At 45.5% G+C, this 18393-nt stretch overlaps 1 protein-coding gene across 1 annotated transcript in view; it reads right to left on the bottom strand.

Annotated features, from left to right (window-relative positions):
• Nucleotides 1–18393, bottom strand: part of ANO10 (anoctamin 10) — a 92023-nt gene that overhangs the window by 20302 nt on the left and 53328 nt on the right. The window contains exon 12 of the mRNA XM_054729815.1: nt 10545–10661. Within this exon, the coding sequence (XP_054585790.1) occupies nt 10545–10661 (117 nt within the window). The remainder of the gene's footprint in view (nt 1–10544; nt 10662–18393) is intronic.

An 18393-nucleotide genomic window follows, 5' to 3' on the forward strand; every position in this document is an offset into this window, starting at 1 on the left:
GAGAGAATAATTGATCGCTGCCTCCTGCACACCCCACACTGGGGATTGAGCCTGCAACCTGGGCATGTGCCCTGACCAGGAATCGAACCATGACCTCCCGGTTCATGGGTTGATGCTCAACCACTGAGCCACACTGGCCAGACACATAGCATTATTCCTATTAGAAAATCATGCTCTAATTTATTCAAATCCACTACTCAGTGAATTCTGTCCCCGAAAGAGCAAAGACTTATCCTTTCAAGCATGAGCCCAAGGAGAACCATCCACAAAAGCCTCATTGTAACTTCTGAAGGAAGGCCACTGCCCAGCCACCTGACCCTGCTCTTCATTCCCAGAAATGCATTTGAAATCCAAATTAGTTTTGGTTGATTAGCATTTCAAGATGACTTAGTTTTGGTTAAAATATAGTTGGACAGCAACTACTTTAAAGGAGGGATGTGAGCAGTGATGGGCAACCTTTTGAGCTTGGTGTTTCAAACTTTGCCAAAAAACTGAGCATAACTCGGGTAGTGTGTCCCTTTGAGGAAAAAACATTATTTCGCGATATTTATAGTTTAAATAACATAAATGTTTCATCCTTGGCATGTGGCCGCCTCAGCGGCCGCGTGTCATCAGAAATGGCACTGACACGCGTGTCAGAGGTTCGCCATCACTGGATGTGAGAGTGCTCATGGCCAGAAAGCAGGTCAAGTATCAGAGTAGGCAGTTACTTCTCTTCTGCAAGATCTCAAAGGACAGAGCATGAAAACCAGCCACTTCTAAGGATAAAATATAATTTTATCTTCTAATGGTTAAGATGTTCTTGGTTGCACTCTGTTTTTATACCCATCCGCTCTTGTAGAGAATGATGGGAAAGCTACTGACTCAGAGCGGCCAGCCTGGGCCTGACTCTACTTGCTCGCCCTGTGCAGTGTTCCTGTCATTGTGCCCACTTTACAGAGCAAGAAACTGAGGCCCAGAGAGGTTTGGTAATTTGCCCAGCGTTACTAAGGAACGGTGAAGCTGGGATTCCTGAGACATATACCTGATTCCAAAAGCTGTTCTCTTAACCCCCAAGGCATGCAAACCCCGCTTCCTGCTCCGGGCACATTACACATCCTCAGAGAACCAAAATGCTTCATCTCAGGCCAATGTTTTGGTACAGACTGTGAAGAAAAGTGACAATCCCTTCGTGAGTTTCTCCAATTGTAATTGTTTAATCACACGTCGTTTTCACAGAAATGATTTGTGCGCAGCTATCCTGAACAAAATGTAAATAACCCAGATTGATGTGTTTGGAAATGGTTTTCTACAACATACATTAAAAATAAGGGAACCCATTAGTCCAAGGAGTCAAAAAAGGCAATCTGGATTTGTTCTGCCTCCAATCAAAACAGTATCTAGCACATGTGCAAGGAGAGGGGGTGGAGCTGTGTCCCCCAGACATTTGGCAGATCATCTTTCCCATGCCTGTGACTAAAACCAGACGCGCAAATTAAAAATATGCCGATCTTTTTTTTTCAAGACAACTCCAACAAAACAGCCTGCAGATCTGCCCACACAAACACTGCCTGAAGCTACTTGAACAGAGAAGTGAAGACAATCTTGAGATGCATTTCTTTTCCAAATAACAAGTAAGGGATTTTTTCCAAAAAAAATTTTTTTAAGGGGGTGGGGATCAAGAATTTAAAGTTAGAGCCCTGATAACAGTTTCCTGGCAGATAGTAACCGCCTTATAGACTCTAAATGGACAGCCACCCGTAAAAAATAAATAAAAACTCAAAAATTCATGAGGGAAAAATTCGTTTCCTCCCAGCCACACTTTAGGATAGGAGAATATGACATGAAACAGACTTTTGAAAGGAAAAAGGAAAGAGAACTGAATTTTGGGACCCAGTGGCATAAGCAGGTCTAGTATTCTGCTCTTTGGCCCCCACCGCTTGCTTTCTTCACCTGTTCACATCATTTTATCCCACAGATAAAAGGCATCAGCAAGGGCATCACAGGAAGCACGAGATGTCCAAAATCCAAGACTAACTAATTTCCTGGTTCTCCTGGGGCAGTGGTCGGCAAACTGCGGCTCGCGAGCCACATGCGGCTCTTTGGCCCCTTGAGTGTGGCTCTTCCACAAAATACCATGTATGGGTGCGCATGTACAGTGGGACTGAAACTTCGTGGCCCATGTGCAGAAGTCGGTTTTCGGCTCTCGAAAGAAATTTCAATTGTTGTACTGTTGATATTTGGCTCTGTTGACTAATGAGTTTGCTGACCACTGTCCTGGGGAACTACAGGAGCAGAATAATCCACACCCGTTCTCTGAATCCAACTCACCCACCCCGCTGGGAGGCGAGTCCATGTAGCTGATGTAAAGGATCGCAAAACAAGTTGTTCAAACATCCACTTCAGGTGCCCAACCATCAGCACAGTTAAAACCCTTTCAGGGTGACTCCATTTCAAAGGGATTTGAAAGAGAAGGTAAGCTCACTGTTTGAGAACCTACTGTGTGCCACTCCACAAGGAGGCAGGGACTCTGGGACCATCTCTGCAGCAGACAACCACGGTGAATGACCCTTTCCTTCATCTTTCAAATCAGAACTTGGCACAGGGTCAAGAGGTTTTCTAGCTCTAACATTTGACAAATAGATAATGCAGGGAATTTCTCATAATTTACATTTTTTGCTTTAATTTTTGAGTACAATAGATTGTACTCAATATTTGTTGCTGAATTTCAATATCTGTATTTTAATTTTGTCTTACATATGAATTCAGTATGATTCACTATTTGTGTTCTTAGAGCCATTATTAATGCAAAGTGATCATTTTCCTTTAATTAGGTAGTATTTAAAAAACTTCCTAAATCCAAACATTTCTTGTCTTCTGCATTCTAGTCTTATGAGACAGAGGCAAATCACTTAGGGCTGTAGTTGAAAGTCTAAAGTTATTAGCCTATCGATCAGTATATTTTCATCCCAATCTCTTAGGTTTACATTCATTGCATGATATAATATCCAATCATGTCTAAGGTTCTGTAGCATTGGAAATCAATGGAAAATAATACTGTTTATTACTTTAAATAAAATATTTTCTATTTTAGCAATATACTAGCAATTAAAAACAAAAGTTAAAAATAAAGTGGTTTCCTGGCATGGTAAGCGCTCAATAATGAGTTCCTGAATCCCAAATTAACACTCAGAAGATAATTTCAAAGTCAAAGGGCTGGAATTTAGTAATAGAAAAGGGCAAAAAAGAATGGGGCTTATACCTAGTAATGTTCACTTAATTACTGACTCATTCATTCAACAAATATAAAGCTGCCAGGCTGGTGGTCACAGACAAATGTCTTTGACGCTGATGAAATCAGCAATATAGTCTTAATATCCTAGAACATCTGGTAAAAACAATAGGCATTTACCGGGAAAAGGAAGACCTACTCTCACACCTGTTGGTCCTCAAGACAATGGAATTATTAATCTGGAACGGAATCTGAGATTGGGACTCTTGGAACTTTTAACATCTTACCAAAATATATCTTTTCCTTTTCAATGTATAGTTTTAAGCATTCTGGAATCTCTAGAAGTTATTACAGAGCGAGTGTTTCCTTTGCAAACACAGACACATTTTAATGACATCTGTGCACTGGCCTGAAGCTCAGGTGTCCCCTCTCCAGCACAGCCCGCCCGGCCCGTCTGTGGGGAGTGGATCGGGGCCGCCAGCCCTCTGCCAACACTGCTCCTGACCCGCATTCGTAGGGAGACCAGGAAGATGCTCCATGTTACCCTGTGTCATGGCCCACTCAGTAATTTCCATAAGTAAAACCAAACCTGATTTGGCCGTGTTTCTTACATCGGGGAGAATAAGATACACACATTTTCAATTTTTCTTAGAAAACCAGGGCAATAAGAAGTGACTTATATAGAAATTCACTAGTGAAGACAGAGTGGTCGGAGGCTTTCTAGAGCTCGACTGAAGCAGCTCATTTTAACGTCTGGATGCCCCCGTGCACTTGGAAGACTTTTATCTCTGGTGAGAACAGAGAATGCTGGGAAAAGTCTACCTATCAACGGTTAAGGACAGGGTTGTTCCAGAGTCTGAATTTGTGCGAAAAAAAACTATTTCAGAATTCTATCTGGCTTGGTTTGGGGTTATTTTATAGTCTTTTGGGAGCCACCTTTGTTACCAATGTCAAACACAGTTGATCTTTTTAAAAATAAAATAGGGTTTGAGCTTTACCAAGGCTGGGTATGGGGTCCTTACAAAGTGCTCACATACAGTTCCTCAGAATGCATCCTCCTCCCCAGGGATCCCAGAAAGGCATGTGACCTAACTGTTCCCGTTTTTGCCAGAGTACCTATTTTAAGATTTCTCTTTTTTTGTCCAAGGACATCATTTGTCATTTGCTTAATATATTAGCTTCTCAACTAGGTATGCGTCAACAAATTCAGTTTGGTTAAGTGGAGATTTATTCAGAGTCTACGGGGCATCAGGTCCTGTGCTGGGTGAGGGGACACAGGGGTAAGCCATCACCTGGCCAGGGGCAGTGAGGTGAATGCACAGAACTGGGCAGCAAGTCCTTGGTCACACAACAAAGGGAGGCTCCCCCTGGAGGTGGGTGGGTCTGTGAAGCTGACGGCAGAGTCCCGAGGTAGCAGGGGTGCTGGGGAACCCATGAGCAGTGCAACCCTGCTGGGCCCAACCGGAAGAGGAAGAAGTGACAGGAGAGGGGGCTGAAGAGGCGCCGGGAGCCAGTCTGTGTTACAGCATGAATCACCTTTGAAGAAAGCTAGCATTTGTGCACTGGAGATAAATCATACCCCAAGACCTGTTCTGAGGAGCCCTGGCTCATGCAGAAGGCTTGGAACAGTGCCTGGCTCACGTGCCCACCCATGCCAGCTGTTACTACCCTCTGTTATTTTCACTGCACGGCTGTGCTCAGGTCACGAGAACAGGTGGGGCTTCCACAGAGGTGGAATTGTGACTCGTCATCTAATCTGGTGTTATGGTACCATTTTATCCCAGCATTCCTTTCTGGTTTACCCAATGATGCAGGGCGCCCAAGTGTGAGGTGGTCCTCCCCCTCCATCACATCACCATCACCATCACCATCACCATCACCATCACCATCACCATCACCATCACCATCACCATCCTCATCTCCCCTCCTGCCCCCCCGCCCCCCAATCCCCTCCTTCCCACTGTGTCCTAGTCACACTGCTTCCCTTCAGCCTTATCCACCTTACATATGGGCATCATTTTCCTTGGGTTCATTTCAGTGTTGGGGAGACTATGACACAGAAAGGTCAAGTCGCCTGACACAGGAAGAGGTGACAGACCAGTTGAACTCCCGAAACACCAAACTTGGTTTACCTTTCCCTCGAGGGCCTGGGCAACGGACCACCTCCTCCCCAAGGACTGAGGCTCCGCACCGCCTGCCCCAGGGTTCTCAGAAGCCAGGTCTTTCCCTGGATGCAGCATTTCATCCTAAGGACACGCTGACAGACCAACATGGGATACATGTTCAACCGTCAAATACTTCACACCCTCATTCTATGTGTGAAACTTTCAACTTTCCACTAAAAATGCTGATTTGTCCACATCACTCAGAGCACAGATGCAGGGAGGGAAAGGTTCAGAGGCTCTGGGAACTGCTGGAGTTGGTTTAAATGCACTGAACCTAGAGAACAAAGGCATTACCTAATGCAGGCTGGCACGTGGCCTGCCCTGTCCGGGGTCCCACATCTGATCTGAGGTCACCGAGGCTATAATTAGCATGTGGTGTCCTCCGAAAGCCCTTATCTTGTTCTTTCAACTGATTTCCTAGGCTGTTATCGTCCTCAAAGGCTCCATTTGGACCCAGCTCTGCTTCTGTGGGTGCGGCTCCCTCTCGGGAGGGCTGGCTGCCCGGAGGCCAGTTCTGTGGTGACTGAACCCAGGATGTGTGTCCTTGTGCTCCATCCCATGACTCCTTTCTATTTTTAATTGAATCTTAAAATTACTGAGCTTTAGATTCCACATATAAGGCCTGGGTGGGGCGGGAACCAGGTGGAGGGGGCAATGGAGGAAAAAAAGGGGGGGGGGGCATTTGTAATCTCTCAACAATAAAGATTAAAAAAATTTTTAAATTACTGAGCGTTGAATAAATCAATTTGAAAAGAAATAAAAGGGCATCCCCAGGATGATATTTACTGTCTAGGAGTCTTTGTAAAGGTCTCGCCCGCTGAAAGTTGATCATTTGAAAATGCCCTTTGCAAAGCAAACAGTTTTATTTTGCCCAGTCTGCCTCTCTCCTTAAGCACATCTACTTTGCCTATATATTCAGAAACGCCGCACTTTCCTATCTGACAAGGAAAGACAACTGCTTTCAGTGCCTCTCTTCCTTCACCCCTGCACTCACCACACCCACCACCCCAAGCTGAGGAATAACTGGGGCCCACAGAGCGCTTCTACAGGGGGGCTCCCGATCCTGCCCTACAACCACACAAGAGCTGGGTGTAGACAGGTAAGCCCGAGCCTTCCCACAGACCACGGAGCCCGGCCTTTAGTTAATGAAACAAAAACCGAGCTGCAAAGAGGCTCCCGGGCTGGTTCACAGGGGCTGAATTCGGCCCAGGACTCACTTGTTCTGGGCACTCACCGGACCACGCCTGGGGTCTGTCTTTGCTGGGGGCTGGGGGTCGGGGTGGGGGCAGGGAACAAAAGGAAGAGTTTTAGAAGTGTAGGTGCCTGCCCCGCCTCAGATCTAGGGAATCAGGAACGTCGGAGGGTGGGGCCTAGGCACACGTATTTTTCTAAAGTCCTACGTTCAGGTCGCACAGCCCAATTTAAGAACTCTGCTGACTTAAATTTCTCAATGGCGTTTTGTCCATAAAATGGAAAGTGAGTTGAAAAGTAGCAATTCAAATATAAATTAAATACAACATAATAACTAATCAAACGGAATAATTTCTATTGACAAGCTTGCTGTCGATTTCTGGCCACTTAATAGTGAGTCTGGAGATAGGCTAGGCATTAATGAGATTTATTCTTCAGCAAGCTTTCAACAACTCGGTTTTCGATCGGGGGCCCACCAACTGACCAGAGGACGGGGCGGACGCTCTCCCTGCCTCGGATACCTGGGAAAAGCCCAGTGGGTCGAGGCTCTGCCTGTTTACAAAGCAGACCGTTAAATGTCAGGTTAAAGAAAAATAAGAAAAATTCCATATCCGAGAAATGCCAATAGTTCCGCAGGTAAACCGAAGACACGCCGGTTAATTTGAGTTTCTGCAAAGCACAAAGCAGGTGACCTTTCACACCTGGACCGTCTGGCCTTTTGGGGACCTCTGGGCAGCGGCAAGATGATGACAATCTCTGGGCCTACTGACGGCAGCACAAAGGGGCCGGGGGGGGGGGGGGGCAGCTGGGACAGAGCTCAGTCCAGCTTCTACCCTGGACCTTGTACTCTCAGGTTGTCACTTTAACAAGGAAGCAGTGCAGGGGGGACACTTCTCCCTGGTTTGCAGACAAGGTCCTGGAAACCCTGACTCCTGCCCGCTTGATGGAGCGGCGACACGAGCTGCACACGCTGTCATTTAAAGTCACCTCTAGTGCAAGCTGGCAACGTCCTGTCTGACGGCGTTGGATAAATGCACTGAGTCAAAACCTCTTCCACAGCTCGGTGCCTCCGGGGCCCTCACAGCAAAATCAGCACCACAACCATGTGTTTGTCAGAAGGTGATCTTAATCAGAGACTCACGTCTAGGTCCACACGAGAAAAAGGCCCAGAGGGACTTACAACCTTTTAGATCTTTTTCTTCTTTTTAAATAATAGGAGAGAGGATTCTGGTTAGATGAGTGTAAATAAACTGTGCCTCTGAATTAGGGCTTTGCTGCACGGTCAGGCAGGGCGTGTCTGAAGAGGTGGGACTCTAGGAGCTGAGAGGACCAGAGAGATCATTTAGCCGGATTCTTAATAAACACTAATATCCGTGAGCCCCCTGAAAGCAAACAAAACAGCTCGGTAGCAGGACTTTTAGGTCAACGTAGTTAGTACCATGAGGCGTGTTAATAATATCCAACATCAATAAAGACCCTCTGCTTTCAGACAAACACATGAGCACGTGAACTCCTGGTGAGAGGAGAGCTTTACTAACACAGAGCCAGACTGGCCTTGACCTGGGCAAAGGTGTGCGTGTGCTGACCACAAGCTGCCTGCCCGTCGTGACATCTCATTAGGAATGTAGTCAACGGACAATGACAATGCTAACAGTTTTAAATTGTTTTGCTTATGTACCCCCTAAATCTTTTGGATGCTACTTGCCTTTCCTCACAATTTTAAGTTGACATCTAACATTTTCATCAATAATGAAATATTTGCAAAAATGTAATTTCTAGCATACTGCAAATAATGACACTTATAAATAAAATTTTAGATTACTCTTTTAAAGATGCCCAAGTCTAATAAATACTATACTAATGTGATATCCACCATCACACATTTAAAGATACACAAATATGTTAGTAATAGTAACAATTTTATGTCTTGCATTTTTTCCTCTTTGAAGTCACATTCTTTCCACTTCTCCCAAAGAAATGTATCTTACCAAAATATATTTGCTTGCTTGAAATTATAATATGCTCATAAATGAAAATTTAGAAGTTTAAAAACATGTCCTGTGCTCTAAGTATTTAAAATTTTTCTTCTGCACTGACTGGTCATTACAATTATTACTGACCCATAAATGATTAAAATTATCCTATATAATAAAAGGCTAATATGCAAATCTACCGAACGGCAGAACGACTGGTCGCTATGATGCGCACTAACCACCAGGGGGCAGACAACACTCAACTCAGGAGCCGCCCCCTGGTGGTCAGTGCGCTCCCACAGGGGGAGCGCCACTCAGTCAGAAGCCAGGCTCACGGCTGGCGAGCACAGCAGCAGTGGCGGGAGCCTCTCCCGCCTCCACTGTAAGGAGCAAGGGGTCCTGGACTGCGAGAGCGTGTGTGTGTGTGTGTGTGTGTGTGTGTGTGTGGGAGGGGGGGGGCGGGGGGGTTGGGAAAGGGGTGGGGATCGGGCCTAAACTGGCAAGCAGATATCCCCAAGGGGTCCCAGACTGTGAGAGGGCACAGGCCAGGCTGAGGGACCACACCCCGCCACCACCCCCACCCCCCAGGTACACGAATGTCGTGCACTGGGCCTCTAGTATAAATATAATATACATTTTAATAAACAATTATTAGACATAGGTTTCTGGATGAAGTTTAAAAATGCATCTCTTAAGAAGACGATTTGGTTTGGTGGCGGGAGGTTGGGGTGCTGCGCCACCTCGGTTTTGAAAGGCTCTCTGTCGCCTGGGAGATTTTCACCCTGGGGACAAGGCACATGATAGGGTTCAAGATGGTTCCTTCTGCAAAGTGGGCGGAAGACACCTGTGCAAGGAGAGATGGGTGGACAGCGGGAGGAGCCAGGACTCATGGGCACCCTGGGGCAATGCTGTCTCAGGAAGGAGGACACGTGTAAGTTGAGGGTCTGAGCACCGAGGCCCCTGCAGCTGTCTGTGCCCACAGGCTCCTCGCAAAGATGAAGGAGCGAAGGCGCGTCACGGTGTGGCGGGGCTGTGCTTTGCCCACCCCTCCCGTCCATCTACTCCTCTGCCCCGCGCCCCTGCGGTCTCAGCCTGTCCTTTAAGTGAGAGCGGAACAAATGCTTTCAATTCGGAGTGGGGTGCCAAGTTAGCAGCCGGCAGGCCTGTCCTTGTCTTGGTCTCGCTCACTCAGCCTTACGGAGGTTTCCTGAGGAATTTACAAGCAAGTTCCACCTGCCTCCTACGGCATCTTGGTTTCCCCACCTGATTCATGGCCTCAAGCTTTATGTCTAAAATACATATAATGGGAAAATAAATTTCACTCTAAAGATTCCATCTGATGTTTAATTTTTTTTCCTTAAAAAAAAAAGCATATGAATGTTTGTAAAAAAAAGAAGAAGGAAAGAGGAGGAAGTATATGAATGACATTAGGAAAGTGAAGGAATTATTCAAACCCTCGCCGTGAGGGAGAACTGGTAAGTTCCAGCATGGTATGTGTTCTCTCTCTCTCTCTCTCTCTCTCTCTCTCTCTCATTTCTTTGGTCTCTAGTAGAATGTGGAAATCATGGGAAGAGGTTTCCACTTTTGGCATTTTTGCTGTTTCTGCCCACACGTTCTTGTTCTCCCTCACTCCGCAAGATACTCAGGATTCTATTTACTCCCTTCGTCCTACTTCATGTTCCTGTAGGAGGCAGACTTAGAAACTGTGAGGAGCGCCCCAGGGTGATTCTTGGAAGCCTCTGTTGTTTGCTGAATGCCAGCCCTATTCTTTATTTAACATTGCTTGAGTATTTTTGTTTTTGCTTAGTTTATTTAGTTCATTAACCTACTGTGGCGCACATTCCTAGGATGTGGGTTTTGCGATGCCCTCTTAAACGGGAGTCTTCTGTGTTTATTAAACTGGTCAGGTCGAGGCCGGAGGACATGCTGAGAGCCAGCACTCTGGATTGCGTCTCCCGGCCTTTGCCAGAGAAACACGTTCATTTTCGGGACAGCTGCCCTTACCTGCTGCTTCAGCGCCTCCAAAGACTCAAATTCCAATCTGGCCAGTTTCAGCTGGATGTGCTGTGGTTTATCATGGATGGCAAAGGCAAGTATAAACTTCAAAGCCAGGAGAGCGTGCTGAAAACAAGAAAGAGTACACGTTGATGTGCCACATTCGACCGCATGGGCAAGGAAACAGAGTAGGAGCTAAGCAGCCTGCAGCCCTGCTCATTAATCTTGGGCAGTTTCTAATTACTGGCCTGCAGCGCATCAAAGATCAACCAGGCCCGTGAGTTACAGTTAGTCCACCCACTGTGGCCCCTTCAATCATTACTGACTGCTTTGCTCTATTCTTTTCAAATCAGTGATTCCCTTAAATTGATACCATAGGCTGCCCTCACCGTTTTATAGGAAAAACAAAGATTATTCTGGACAGTCTTCCACACAATGTTTTTCTCTTTCTGGGTCTCAATAGCCAATGCACCTTAGCATACGACATTGGCAGTCACTTTGTTCTTTACCCAGCAACATCCTCCTTGTGCTGTGCCTCAGGCCGAGCTACAGGAGATGTGCATGTGTCTGAAGCAGCAGGTGCCCCGAAGCCTCTGCATCCTCAATAGAGCCGTGTGTAGTTTCTTTCATGAAATAATAACCAATAAATATTGACCAAGTGACTGATGGTGATACACTAGATTACACTGCTGACTCCAAATACTGCCAGGCAGGTACACAGAAATGCAGAGAGCATCCTTTATGATGTGCAGAGTGTATCCTATATAACAAAAGCCTAATATGCAAATCAACCGAACTTCGAAAGGACCGGAGGAACAACTGGTCGCTATGATGCGCACTGACCACCAAGGGGCAGACGCTCAACACAGGAGCTGCCCCCTGGTGGTCAGTGCGCTCCCACAGGGGGAGCGCTGCTCAGCCAGGAGCCGGGCTCACAGCTGGCTAGTGCAGCGGCGGTGGCAGGAGCCTCTCCCACCTCCGTGGCAGTGCTAAGGAGCAGTGAGCCAAGAGGTAAGGAGCAGCAAGCAGGTGGGTAAGGAGCGAGGGGTCCTGGACTGCGAGAGGGCACAGGCCGGGTTGAGGGACCCTCCCCCACCCCCCAACCCCCCAGTGCACGAATTTCGTGCATGGGGCCTCTAGTCCATTATAACACGGGAACCTTACAGCGTGGCTAATGTGATTTCTCTTCAACCTCAACATCATAAAGAGGTTGTTCCCTCTACAACAACAATGGGAAGTTTATAATTCTGCTTCTTGCTCTCCGGGACAGAAATAAGCCACCAGGACTGCTTCCAATGGTAAGCCTGTTAGATGCACAACCTCAACGCCCATATGGGTCTCCAATTCTAACCGCATTTTGTGGCCCAGGATCAACACCCACAGAAATCTGAACGGTCAGAAAATAAAGTTGCCTCTTTGTTGATAGCATGAGTTATTAAATATGAAAGCCTGTGAAATGACTTTAAAGGTAAGACATAAAAGACATTGAGAAATATCAGTGAAGGAGATGAGACAGCCTCTAAGAAATGTTGCATTGAATTACTGACAACAACAACAACAAAAAGACAGCTGAAAAATTAAATGAGTTTTTTACTGTCACATTTTCAAAAGAAGGACGAAGGATAAATAACATGTGGATATCTCCTGGGAGACGCATGCAGTGATGAAGGAAGTCAGCATCATACCAAAACAAGCAATAATTCAACCCAAAGACGAGAAAACTGGCAGAACCCCAAGGCAGGCCAGGCATTGCCGGGTACCAACAAGAGATGCGGAGGACCAGGGATGGGCAGGCTGCACCGAAACGGGACGGCCACGCCCAGAGAAGACACTCGAGGACACTGATTGGGTGTCCATCGAGGGAAAACAAGTGGATAATCCAGCCCGGATCAGGTGCAGCATGTGTTCTGATTCTGAACTAAGTGAATTGAATTAACAGGAACTTGAATATAATCTACAAAGAACAAATGAATAATTCAGAAAAAGCTACACTGTGCCATGATTTCATTCCACTAGAATACTGTGATATGATTTCACTTAACCTCTGCAGTGGAAATAAACAAAAGAACATCTTCCATATTTTTGAGAAACTGCGTGTCCTAAAGTTGTCAGAGCCCCGTCATGACCCAGGCCCTGGCCTCCTTCCTCTCTCCTAACAACTCTGACCCCGTTTTCTCTCCCTCGGACTCTCGGTGGGAATAAGTGAGAAGAAAGACCCCGCTGTGGTCTTCCCTCGGCCGTAAGGTGCTTGTAACATGTGTCAGCTCGTCCCAGCGGGTTTCTTTGGATGGTGGTGCTATGGGTGATCTCTTTATCTTGGGTAGTTAGCGGACATGTGTGACTTTTCATGGGAAAAACACTTACGTGAAAAAGAACACAGGGATCCCCCACTTCACCAATGAGTGACACCTGTCCGGCTCCTAACCCGCCCACCTGGTCACAACTGTCCATATGCCCAGTGCAGACCCAAACCAGACATCTGGTGACTCAGAGTCCGGCAGTCGGTTTTTATTCACGCATTCTGCAAATGCATGGAGAGTGTGTATAAAGGGCCACGTTGCTCAGATGTGGCCTTCTTCCCCCACATCCTTACCTCCCAAATCTTCTGCCGCAATGATGCCCTTCCCCCACCCTGACTTGGCGACACACCCGGAAGTTCCACCCATCTTACAGGTTTGTTTGGTTTAAACACATCATTTTTTTAAAAAGTGAAAACACCCCTGGGAGGATGGAGGAGCTTCCCCGTTCACAGACACCTGTTAGTTAATTTATGAGCTGGTGCTAGTAAACGCTTTCTCTCTGCCCTGCCCCCACCCTGACCACCTCGGATGCCTGGGAATGAATGGGGTGGGGAGGGCACCATTGCAGCTTGGGGTGAAAAGAGGCAGAAATGAGCCAACACTGGCTCCGTGGTCAGGAAAGGATAGTTTAAGACACCCACCAAGTTTCAAAAGTTTAATTTTTAAAATCTTGTTTATATTTTCCGTACAGCAAATCTGTTTTAAGGCTAAAAACTGTGCTAACTAAACTGAGGGGGAAAAAATGATAAAAAGCATTTCAGCTTGTTTTCATAAATAAAAGAAAAGCTAAGATGAAATACGAATCTGTGCAGATTTGGAGAAAAACATACTCAAAATGAATAGTTGGTGGGCTTTTCATAGTCTGTCTATGAAAAGAGAAGACAATTTCTGGGCCACGACTGTGATTCTTCACCAACAATCTTCTTTTAAAGTAAAACTCACATAATTATATCCTAAACAAAGTAAAGGAGAGAAAAAACATTTGCGGGGGGCGGGGGTGGGGGAATGTGGGAGGGATGGGCAGAATTTTATTTTATTTTTTTAAATAGATTTTATCTTTATTTCCTTTTTTTTGTTAATCCTCACCTGAGGATATTTTTCTATTGATTTTTAGAAAGAGTGGAAGGGAGTGGGAGAGACACAGAGAGAGAAACATCGATGTGAGAGAGACAAATGTGCCCCAACCAGGGCCAGGGATTGAGCCTGCAACCGAGGTACGTGCCCTTGACCTGTATCGAACCTGGGACCCTTCAGTTCTCGGGCCAACGCTCTATCCACTGAGCCAAACCGGCTAGGGCAAATGGGCAGAATTTTAAAACTAATACATACAAAGAAGTTGGCACTCCAAACAATGTGCTTCAAGTAGTGACTATAGGGTGCCTTAGTTAGGAGAGGAAGGAAGAGGAGATGAGCACTCAGCAGTGGAATGCCTCCCAGCGCCAGCGGTAGGCACCACCTACTCTGCCAGCAGCACGTCCCTCACCTTTGGTCACTGCAGGGCTGCCAGCCCTCAGGATCTTGTGCCGGGTACACAGAGGGTGAGCAGGGCCATTTTATTCTACAAAAACTAGAAACCTCATGACGTGATCGACAGTAGCAGCTGTGTTTATAGCAGCGTGTCCCCAACCCTCTCTTCTGAAATAGAAAATGCAAATTAGAGTTGAATTCTTGAAATTCTGAAAAGCTAATTTGATTTCTACAGTGGTACCTCTTCCCATTCAGAGCCAGCCGCCACTGAATAAAAGAAACTCCCTCAGAAAAGCATCCTCTGATGATTACCAGACGAATTGCATGCCAAATGCCAATCAATAAGAAATGGTTAATGGAGTTCAAGATTGAAAAAAATATATGCAATTAGGCTCTCAAGGAAAAAAAAACTCAGAAATTTTCATTTTAAGATGGTAGCATGCACATCTACTTCTTCCATCTCCCCAAGGCCCCCTGAAATGACAGAAGTATATGTTCTAAAAAAAAAAAAAAAAATGAGACTGGAAAACAAAAGAATTTGCCAGAACTTCTGATGGAGCAGAAAGTGCAGCTCGAGTCTCCTGAGACAAAGGAAGGACCTCCCAAAGGAGCCTCAGAGAGGGGCCAATGTCACGTTCAACCCACAAAGGAAGGGTGGGCCAGGGAGTCCGCACCAAAGTGAGCTCGTTAGAGAACTGTCTTCAGGAAAGCGGGGGCCACAGGGAGCCCTTTCTCATGGCGCCTCGTAAGACAAGTAACTGCAGGTTCTACCCTCGCACTAAGGCCAGCGCCGTGTCCTTTAGGGAAGCACGTGATCTCCCGGGAGAGTGCCTTGTGTAGGGTTGCAGTCCCCAGAGAGAAGCTGAGCCCAAGCTCAGCACAGAGTGAACCCTAATGTAAACTGTGGGCCTTTACCAGTTAATAACAGATCAATACTGGTTTATCAACTATCACAAATGTACCATACTCATGAAAGATGTTAATAGTAGGGGAAACTGGGGGGATTGGGGTATATGGTGACTCTGTACTTTCAATATGATTTTTCTGTAAAATGAAAAATGCTCTAAATATAAAGTATTAAGTTAAAAATGTACATTGTACATCAAGATTACAAGGTTTTTAGTATTACATAGCTAAACAGACATATTCTGATTGCAAAATATTTTTTCGGTGAAGTATTTTTGGAAGGATGACATAATGATTTCCTCTCTTACATAACACGGCTGTGGTGGCCCAGAAAACACTCTCCCCAGTTGGAAACCTATTTAAATAACATCAAACATTCAATCCCAGGTTTAACTCACAGTGAAGGTGCATCCAATTACAAAAGAAATATTAAGGAATTGAGTACAAATAAAACACTTTTTAAAAATTACTTACCATAAGATGTCTCATTTTGGGATACAAAGTCTCAAAATTTCAAAATTCTATGCATAGGAAACAGAATAGTCCTTGCAAGTCTACATTTTCTACTCTTGACCTGAAACCTCACTGTATCCCTCCACTGCAGAGGATGGCTCTTCAGGGTGTACACCAGGGGTGTTAAAACTCTACCCTGTGCCCTAACCGGTTTGGCTCAGTGGATAGAGCATCGGCCTGCAGACTCAAGGGTCCCAGGTTCGATTCCGGTCAAGGGCATGTACCTTGGTTGCAGGCACATCCCCAGTGGGGGGTGGGCAGGAGGCAGCTGATAGATGTTTCTCTCTCATCGATGTTTCTAACTCTCTCTCCCTCTCACTTCCTCTCTGTAAAAAATCAATAAAAAAAACCCAAAAAACTCTACCCTGTAACCAGTTGTACTAATAAAAGTTCTATATTTGGTGCATTCCCATGGATATTCCTACATTTTCCCTAGGTATAAAAGTTTTTTTAAAAATAAAGTTTTAAAGAACTACTGGGGGGAAAAAGACAGATCCACTATTATCCTCCAGTTTACCTTATTAATAAAGTAGTTGAGAACAACTGATGGTTATTTTTTAATATATATTTTTATTGAGGAAGGGAGAGGGAGAGAGAGATAGAAACATCAATGATGAGAGAGAATCATCAGTCAGCTGCCTCCTGCATGCCCCCTACAGGGGATTGAGCCTGCAACTGAGGCATGTGCTCCGACCAGGAATCAAACCGTGACCTCCTGGTTCATAGGTCGATGCTCAACCACTGAGCCACGCTGGCGGAGCCTGATGGTTATTTTTTTAAGTGTCAAGTCAATATATAATCACATAAAAGTCACTTGTGAATCAAATGGAATAATCACAATGTAGATCCAAGGCTCAAATGCTCCCTGAGACCCTGGACCACTGTCCTTGTGGTGAGCTCAGAATGGGAGGGAATGGCCTGATGGTAAATTGCTCCTCGTCAAAAAATGCCCTTACACCTCCCGTGCTGTCAGAGGGCTTGGCATGTGATCATGCGTAGTAGCACATGGGAAGGTGGGTGACATGTCTTCCTGTTTGGACCAAGTATAATCTTACCACAGAAGGTGCGTATTACTGGTTTTGAGCAGAAAAGGGAGGATGACTTACACTGGAACGGAACCCCTTGACTTGGCAGGTGACAGCCAACCAGCCCACCACGGGCTCACATGGTGGGTGAGGGTGGGCAAGTCTTGAAGCTATTTCCCTGCCGCCAGTCCCTGGAGAAGCAGTTCCCACTTTTTAAATTCACTCTTGAATACAGTGCCTACCCTGTGCCAGACCCTCCTCCACGTGCTTTCCGTATATTTACTCACTTAATGTTCACAACAATACACTACGTTCCCATTTGGCAGGTGAGGAAACTGAGGTTCGGTTCCTGCCTCCTAGTGGCTCTACCTGCTCTGATGGCTTGTGCCTGCGATAATGTAGGTGGCCTTCGAGGTGGAGAGAAGTTTTCAGGCACGAGTAGTTAATTTCATAAATGCTTAACTTTCACCCCGATGTAGTGTTCTTGCTTGATATAATTTTTTCTCATTTTAAACAACATGGAATATTTACACCACGTGTAAGTTGTAGATAATTAAAAAATAAATTGGCCATGACCCAACATTTGGCAAAAGCCCGAGAAATCAAGTAGTTGGAAAAGTTTACTAGGGGATTAGACTTCCAAATTCTATCCTTATTTTAAGGTTAAAGCATCAGAAAGCAAAGCCACGCCCTTGCAGAAGTGCCTCTACGCGTTAGGGCGCTTGAGAAATGACATTGAACCATCTGAACGGCCTATTCTGCCCATTTTCTAAAACCATTCTCGAGGACACTGATCATTATGCAAACCAAGGTTCCCCATTCAAGGAATTACATAATAAAGTCAACTTTGAGCTTAATTTAAAAAATGTGTTTTTCTAAAGCAGAATGTTTATGCTTTATTTTGTTTAATAACAAAAAGATGCATTACCTTTCCCCTTCTACTTCAGCTGAAGGGAGAACGCAAGGCAAGACTGAAGGCCCGACTGTATTGAATTTCTCATCTCGTGTGGGTGGATAAGAACATGCTGTCCCTGTTAGTCCACACAGTCTCTGGAAGTTTCTTAGCCTAATTTCCTGTACACAGTTTTACGTTTGTAGTTACTTCCATCCTCAAGTAGGTGGAGGCAGAAACAAAACAGAAACATTAGACTTGGATGTAACAATTCAGAATTTGGCCAATCTAAAATTAAACAATGTAGTAAAAATTACAAATTCACAGAACTCAATGATAAAAACAGAACCAGACAAGTAATGACCCTCGGGGAAATCTGATTGGTACATCGCCCTGAAGTGAGCTTTTAGAGGGAAGAGGAAGTTTTAAAAAGCTGCAGGCATTTCTAAATAAGTATTAGACAGACCGAGTAGGAGAAAAGTTAATTACCAAATGGTTAAAATCAAAATGTAATACTGGGATTTGAGACACTTCTGGAATAAACAGATGAGCTTATTTCTGCTCTCCTCTCCTCCCCTCTCCTCCCAAACCTCACTAAAATGAAAGCCCTCTGTGTCCAGACCCAGTGACCTCTGCCGGGCTCCTGTGGCCCCTCTCTCCTGGCCAGGAGAGCCAGCCCCTATCCCCCCTGCAATGAAAATGCTATGACACTGAAAGGGGACTTAGGAGGAGACAGACAAGGCAAGGACCAGAAG

Source organism: Eptesicus fuscus, chromosome 18, assembly GCF_027574615.1.
Source record: "Eptesicus fuscus isolate TK198812 chromosome 18, DD_ASM_mEF_20220401, whole genome shotgun sequence".
NCBI classification, from domain to species: Eukaryota; Metazoa; Chordata; class Mammalia; order Chiroptera; family Vespertilionidae; genus Eptesicus; species Eptesicus fuscus.